This window comes from Lithobates pipiens, unplaced genomic scaffold, assembly GCF_037356315.1.
Source record: "Lithobates pipiens isolate NorthernLeopardFrog02 unplaced genomic scaffold, aLitPip1_a1.2 Scaffold_16, whole genome shotgun sequence".
NCBI lineage: Eukaryota > Metazoa > Chordata > Amphibia > Anura > Ranidae > Lithobates > Lithobates pipiens.
In genome coordinates, this window is record NW_027507748.1 from 18,985,773 (window position 1) to 18,993,520 (window position 7,748).

The window sequence follows — 7,748 nt, forward strand, 5'->3', positions numbered from 1 at the left end:
ACTGAAGATCACCACGGAATAGGAAGAGGCAGATTAGGACGATCTGCCTAGCAACAGGCATTTCTGGTAAGTTAAAAAACATTTGTTTTTTTTTTCCTTCAATTTTTTAGGAACATTTTTATGCATTTTTTTTTTAGAGTGGCCCTCCACTTTAAGCTCAGTGCCTCTGATAAGAAGTGAGGAGAGGGACTGTGAGCTCATCCTCTCAGTCTGCTCCAAACTGAGTGTGCCAGCTTGTATTTAAACTGGCCGCTCTGTATGTAGCTTCTGACAGGCTGTGCAAGGAGCCCCATATCTCTGGAACCATAGGTCGTAGGAGCCCCAAATTGTTACCAGTGGTGGGGTAGGACTTAGGCTACATACCAATTTGGATTTTCTGTGACCCCAGGTTGCCGAACTATGACCCTCAAAGCTTTGTTTTATGTTCATGGCACTGCCTCCCCTGACTGCACGTCCCTGAGTATAAAATTAATATAGACATCCACCAGACACAGAAGCTTCACCACTGGCATTTTAGCTCCCAGTAATGCCAGGACATTTTATTTACTCCTACTGACCATTTTTTGCCTCTAAATAGTGTTATGGGCAGTAAACTGGCCCTTTAAGACCCCTTTCACACTGCCAAGCCCATAGCGTCGGCGGTAAAACTCCGCTATTTTTAGCTGCGTTTTACCGTTGGATTTGCAGCGCATTTCGGCCGCTAGTGAGGCACTTTTACCCCCCGCTAGAGGCTGAGAAAGGGTTAAAACCACCCACAATAGTGGCGTTTTGCTGGCGGTAATGCAGCACTTGCCCCATTGATTTCAATGGGGAGCAGCTTCGGAGGAGCAGTAAACACTGCTCCTTCACCGCTCCAAAGAAGCTGCTGGCAGGACTTTTCCTGACGTCCTGCCAGCGCACCGCTCCGGTGTGAAAGCCCTCAGGGCTTTCACACTAGAATGAATGGTGCAGCAGAGTTGAGGGCAGATTGCAGGCGCTATTTCTAATGCTATAGCGCCTGCAAAACGCCCTCAGTGTGAAAGGGGTCTAAGAGTTTAGAGACCCCTGCCAGGTACAATGTAAGATCACAGCCAACCAGTAGTGATAATGAGAAACCTGTTTCTGCATCCACTGACTGACAACTATTATCTGTGTAATAATGTATTACTGAGAGGAAAAAGAAATATAATTTACCTTATATGTGGTGAAATCACTGCTGCTAAAATTCCTAAGAAAATGAGACCAGCAATGAGACCCGTCCTTCCTCTATATTGCTTCAAATCTGTGAGAAAGTAAATGAAATAAAGATACAATGTATAAAAGATTTAGTGTGTATGTATCGGTCTGTATGGTCGGTGGTCATGTGACATCTCACCTGTATAATCCTCCATCAGGAGAGCAGAGAAGAGTCAACAAGACACAATGTTACTATTCTGTCACCCTCCCACTATGATCATCTTCTATACAGATCAGATTATTCCCCCAGTAATTGCCCCTCTCACCTCCGATCTCCAGCCGGTATTCCCGGATCTCCTCACTGACCGGGTTTGTGATCCTGACCCGGAATCTCCTCTCGGCGTCGTCTCTCTGCACACTGGGGATAATCAGCGTCCTATTGTCATCTATCAGCCGGTATCTTTCAGGGAGAGGCTCCCCGTCCTCCTCCCAGGTCACAGCGCTTTCTTCTCCAGAGAACTGGATATTCACCGCCATCTCCTCACCCAACCGGCTGAAGTTACTGGTAATGTTGGAGATGAGAACCGGATCTAGAATGATCAGAAGGAGGACGGTAACCATCAGTCATAGGTCACCAACACAGAGCCCAGATACATGGAATAGAGTGCTAGCTCTTGTACACACACACAGATCCTATAGCTAAAGTGCATCAATAATACACTGCAATGTAATCATCTTTAGGCTCCATGCACACAGGACATTAAAAAAAAGTATTTCTGGAAGTCGGCTTGCTGGCAGGAAAACACTGCTTTAAAAATTCGATTTTTAGGCACGTTTATGTGCATTTTCCTTTAGCGTTTTTGGGCATTTTTTAAAATTACACCCACCTGTAAAAAATGCTGATAAAAGCATGTTTATGCACAGTTTTTCAGCATTCAGCAGAACTGAACTGCTCTTGAACGCGATTTTGCTGATAAACTTCAAAAAACCTCCATGTGTGCATGGACACATAGGATAACATAGAGGGGGGTTTAAGGGCTGTTAAAAAAATGCCCAAACTCCCAAAAAAGTCACTTTATAAGCTTCAGTGTGCATGAGCCCTTAGATGTGGGAGCTGCATTAGTTTTCTTTTTCAGGCTCCCCCCTCCATTACATGGGAGATGATGGGACGTAGTTTACAGACAGAAGATAAGGTTGTCAGTGATTTCTGCTCAGCTCACAGTAAATTACAAGGACACTCCACTTCAGTGTTTGTAAAGGTTGAAGATTTTTTACCTTTATGAATTCTATGGATGAAGGTAAAAAAACTTCTGGGTGCAGCAGCCCCCCTATACTTATCTGAGCCCCCTCTCATGCCAGCGATGTCCACAACCAATGGTGAAGCTAGACATTCTTTCACCCGAGGCAAAGACTCAGTACGGCGCCCCCCCTCCCCCCCCCCACCGCATATCAGGACAATGTCATTCAGTACCCGGGTGGGGAAAGTCGGGTGTGGGATGCAGCACACCGCACTTAAAGGGGTTGTAAAGGTTCTTTTTTATTTTCTATATAGGTTCCTCTAAGCTAGTGCATTGTTGGTTCACTTACCTTTTCCTTCGATTTCCCTTCTAAATGTTTTTTTTTTTCTTTGTCTGAATATCTCACTTCCTGTTTCTCCTCAGTAAACTTCACACCATCATCCGAGCAGTGGTTAGTCAGCCAGAACAGCTTACTGAACAGTTCACTGAGGAGGAACAGGAAGTGAGAAATTCAGACAAAGAAAAAAAACATTTATAAGGGAAATCGAAGGAAAAGGTAAGTGAACCAACAATGCACTAGCTTATAGGAACCTATTTAGAAAATAAAAAACGAACCTTTACAACCCCCTTTAAACAAGTAGCATTCTGTCCTCCAATGTGGGGTAACAGTGACATAGAAAGTAATGAGGCCTGTGTTCAGGATCATAAGTTGCGCCTTCCTGAGCAATAACAAGAAAGTGTGGTATGTGCAGCGGTAAAAATTGTGTGTGTTTTTTATTGTGCTGAATATTGGCCGTGGTTGAAATAGAAGCAGAGTTCAGAGGTCAGTAGTGAGGCAGAGTTCAGTAGTGACACAGAAGTCAGTAGTGAGGCAGAGGTCAGGGGTCAGTAGTAAGTGGGGCAGAGCTCAGAGATGTTAGTGCCATCTTAATAGCATCATGGGCCCCTGGCCAAAGTAATGCACTGGGGCTTCAACAAGGGAGATGGTGCCGTGCACCGCAGCATACAGTGGGTGTGGCTGAGTTATGCAACATATTAAGGTGTCCGTTTATGAAGCAGTGATCAGTGGAGATCCAGAGGATCGCCGCTGATCACAGCCCATAAACAGTTTATAAACCAGAGATAATCGGGGGAGAAGTGTTTGAACTTGTTCTCCCGCCGATTATCTCCACACACTGAGAATCCTCATAGAATGACACAGTAACAGCCAGTTTATGAAGCTGGGATCTCAGCGCTTCACCGGTGATCTGTGTCAGAATTCACCCTCCCCGATTCACCAGCTCAGAGGTGGAGAACCGGGGAGTGAAGAGGGAATGTGGGGGGATCTGAGGAGGAAAGAGGAAGATGATTAACTTCCTTATGCCTCGTTCAGACCCCCCAACACTGTAACCATATCCCCCTGTCATATTTATGTGTATACATATATATATAATGTGTGTGTATATACACATGTATGTATAATGTCTGTGTGTATATACATGTATATATTATGTAGGGGGACTCTTTATTTCACTAACATTAATCACACCGTGTGTCAGTGTATTGAGCTGTGGTAATTTATCACTACTTAATAAATTGACATCTCTGTGTATCGGTGAATTTCTAGTACTGTAATCTCGTAAAGTCTCAGGAGATTCCAGTATTAGGGGCCGTTCTCCAGTGTTATGCCCTGTACACACGAGAGGACTTATGTCCGACAGACTTCCGAAGGAGTTCTGCCAGAGTTCTGCTGGAGTTCCGACAGAGTTCTGACGGACTTTTCGGCTGAGCGGACTTGGCCACACACAATCACACCAAACTCCGACGGATTCGAACGTGATGACGTATGACTGGACTAGAATAAGGAAGTTCATAGCCAGTAGCCAATAGCTGCCCTAGCGTCGGTTTTAGTCCGTCGGAATAGCATACACACGAGCAAATTTTTCGGTAGGAACTGGGTCCGGCGGAGTTCCGTCGGAAAAATTTGAAGCATGTTCCATTTTCTAAAGTCTGTCAGACTTTGGCGAATCAAAAGTCTGTTGCAGCCCACACACGATCGAACAGTCTGACGGAATCATTCCGTCAGACTTTTGGATGTTGAAAAGTCCGCTCGTGTGTACGGGGCTTTAGAAGCATTTGTAGATCGCTTCACTCCTCCGAGGGTGAAGCGATCTACTCCGCTTCATAAAGTGGCACACAGAGGAGAAAGATCTTCCATGTGAATGCCGGAGAATGAAGCAGTGAATAGATTTCACTGCTTCATAAAAGGACACCATAACCTGGCTTTTTAGTCCGATTAGAACTTTTAGTCTTATTTGATTATTGATTATTTTATTATTTGAATTTCTTTAAAAATACATTTTGTTTTACAACACTGTTGGAGGTCTTTAGTGAGATTCCATGGGTCTGTACAGGCCCCTGAAGTTTCACTTTTGAGACAGACAAAGGGACGGAGGACAGAGATTCCCTAGTTAGTAATTATTTGGTACATGGAACTAAAGGGACCTCGGGGGTTCTGAAGGAGTAAGAGGGGCTGAGAGGGGCTCTAAGGTCTTGTTCAGATGTGCAGTGGTCATTGCTGGTGTTTGACAAGTAGTGAGGGAGTGATAGGTCACCTCCTTACTGCATGTTTCAACCCTGAGACATATGACCCATTGCGCCACAACCTTGTGCAGTACATAAGGCTGCAGGGTGGTTATGGTTCTCCCCCATTTAATGTTTGCCATGCATACAGCCTAGAGATGGATGATTAGGAAAGTAAAGCAATGGCTCAACTGCCTGACTTTACCAGCCTCATTTAAAGTGATTGTAAAAGGAAAAACATTTTGGTGTTTGTGGACATTGACAACCTTTGTTAGCTGCCTCCCTATAGGTACCTAAAAGGTACCACTTGGAGGGGGAAATGTCAGGCAGGGTGTATGGGGCACAATGATTTCTAATGGTGGCCCCGAGTGCAGCAGAAACCTCACCATTCAGACACGTCCATAGCTTACAATGTAATGTATGGGATAGAGCAACATTAATGTGAGGTACATTCACTGTACACAGAGCTGAAGGTTATATTCTCCATACCACTCCATTACCTACCTGTGTATTCTACAATCTACATCACTCCAGCCGGGACAATGCAGTATATACATCATATCACTCTACTGTATGTTATACACTTTATTAGGTACACCTGTTCAATGGCTGGGCAACACAAATTGCTAATCAGCCAATCACATGGCAGCAGCTCAATGTATTTAGGCACCTAGAGGTAGTGAAGACGACCTGCTGAAGTTCAACCTGAGCATCAGAATGAGGAACAAAGGGGATTTAAGTGACTTTAAACATGGCATGGTTGTTGGTGCCAGACGGGCTGGTCTGAGTATTTCATAAACGGCTGATCTACTGGGATTTTCACACACAACCATTTCTCTGGTTTACAGAGAATGGTCCGAAAAAGGGAAAATATCCAGTGAGTGGCAGTCCTGTAGATGAAAATGCCTTAGTGATGTCAGAGGAGAATGGGTAGACTGGTTCCAGATGATAGAAAAGCAACAGTAACTCAAATAACCGCTTGTTACATCCAAGGTATGAAGATTACCATTTCTGAAAGCACAACACATCCGACCTTGAAGCAGATGGGCTACAGTAGCAGAAGACCATACCGGGTGCCACTCCTGTCAGCCATGAACAGGAAACTGAGGCTACAATTCTTACAGGCTCATCAAAATTGTACAATAGAAGATTTTAAAACTGTTGCCTGGTCTGATGAGTCTCCATTTCAGCTGCGACATTCAGATGGTGGGGTCAGAATTTGGCGCATGGATCCATCCTGCCTTGTATCACCGGTTCAGGCTGGTGGTGGGGGTGTAATGGTGTGGGGGGGATATTTTCTTGGCACACTTTGGGCCCCTTAGTGCCAATTGAGCATTTAAACGCCACAACCTACCTGAGTATTGTTGCTGACCATGTCCATCCCTTTATGACTACAGTGCCCCCAACTTCTGATGGCTCCTTCCAGCAGGATAATGCACCATGTCACAAAGCTTCAATCATCTCACCACTGGACAATGAGGTCACTGTAATCCAATGGTCTCCACACTCACCAGATCTCACCACTGGACAATGAGGTCGCTGAACTCCAATGGCCTCCACACTCACCAGATCTCACCACTGGACAATGAGGTCGCTGAACTCCAATGGCCTCCACACTCACCAGAACTCATCCAATAGAGCACCTTTGTGATTTGGTGGAATGGATAATTCTCATCATGGATGCGCAGCAACTGTGTGATGCTATCATGTCACTATGGAGCAAAATCTCTGAGGAACGTTTCCAACACCTTGTTGTATCTATGCCACCAAGAAGGAAAGCAAAAGGTGGTCCAAACCGGTACTAGCAAGGTGTACCTAATAAAGTGTCCGGTGTGGGTATATACTCCATTCCTCTCCACTCTGTACACTGTGCTGTATGTTGTATATTACATACCTCTCACTGTTTGTCACAAACCCTCTGGGGCCTGGAATAGGGACACTATGCCCGCATCCCTCCAGTGTTATACTGAGTAGAACAGATGGGTAGATATTAGTGGAGAATACTGGAAATCTGTTACAATAAGAACTAATTTCCTCATCCTCTCTCAATCTTCTTCCCCCAAAGAGTACAATAGTGTGATGAAGTATATGGACTCTTACCCAGAACACGGATCTCTGTAGAGGATATTAGATATTCTGGAATATCGTAACACCAGATCTTATACACACAGGAATCCTCCCTCCTGGCATGTGTCAGCTTCCAGCATCCGCTCCCTGTGTGCAGTCGTAGTCTGGGGTCATGAGATTTAGTGTGATTGTAATAACAGTGATTTTCCAGCAATGTCCTCTCCACCCCTCTGCATTGTCTGTACAGCTCCACCGTAACATCATCCTGAGGACATTTCATATGACAGTCAGTGATGTCGGATCCGCTCTGTACATACACCGTTCCTGATGACACCGATATGATCATCATACACAGGAGACCTGGGAGGAGAAGACAGATAAGGAAATGTGAGCAGAACTTTCAGAGTGTCCCTAAACTCCAACTCAGAGTCCCAGCAGAGAAGTTCCAGTAAATGAAGATCTTATCCTGTGACCAGAGCAGTTATTACTGATAGGATTGGTATTTCTAAATGCAAAAGATATATTAATGAAGAGAAAAAGGTTGAGGACTGATCCGGAACCATGTAAAATCCATAGGCCTCATGTAAACTCAGGTTTACAGTATAACAGCCATCCGGGAAGTCCACAGAAGTGATCAGAGACCCTGCAGGACTATTCCAGATGTTCATATGTCTCCATATACTTGGAGAAGAGAGAGGCAATGAGGAGAAGAACCAGAGCAACTCA

General features: G+C 44.8%; 1 protein-coding gene across 1 annotated transcript in view; it reads right to left on the reverse strand.

Annotated features, from left to right (window-relative positions):
* Positions 1–1,169: 1,169 nt before the first annotated feature.
* The window catches only part of LOC143981513 (uncharacterized), a 16,279-nt gene continuing 9,700 nt past the window's right edge, over positions 1,170–7,748 (reverse strand). The window contains exons 2-4 of the mRNA XM_077479382.1: positions 7,056–7,382; positions 1,482–1,745; positions 1,170–1,261 (exon numbers count right to left, since the gene is read on the reverse strand). Of these exons, the coding sequence (XP_077335508.1) occupies positions 1,170–1,261; positions 1,482–1,745; positions 7,056–7,382 (683 nt within the window). The remainder of the gene's footprint in view (positions 1,262–1,481; positions 1,746–7,055; positions 7,383–7,748) is intronic.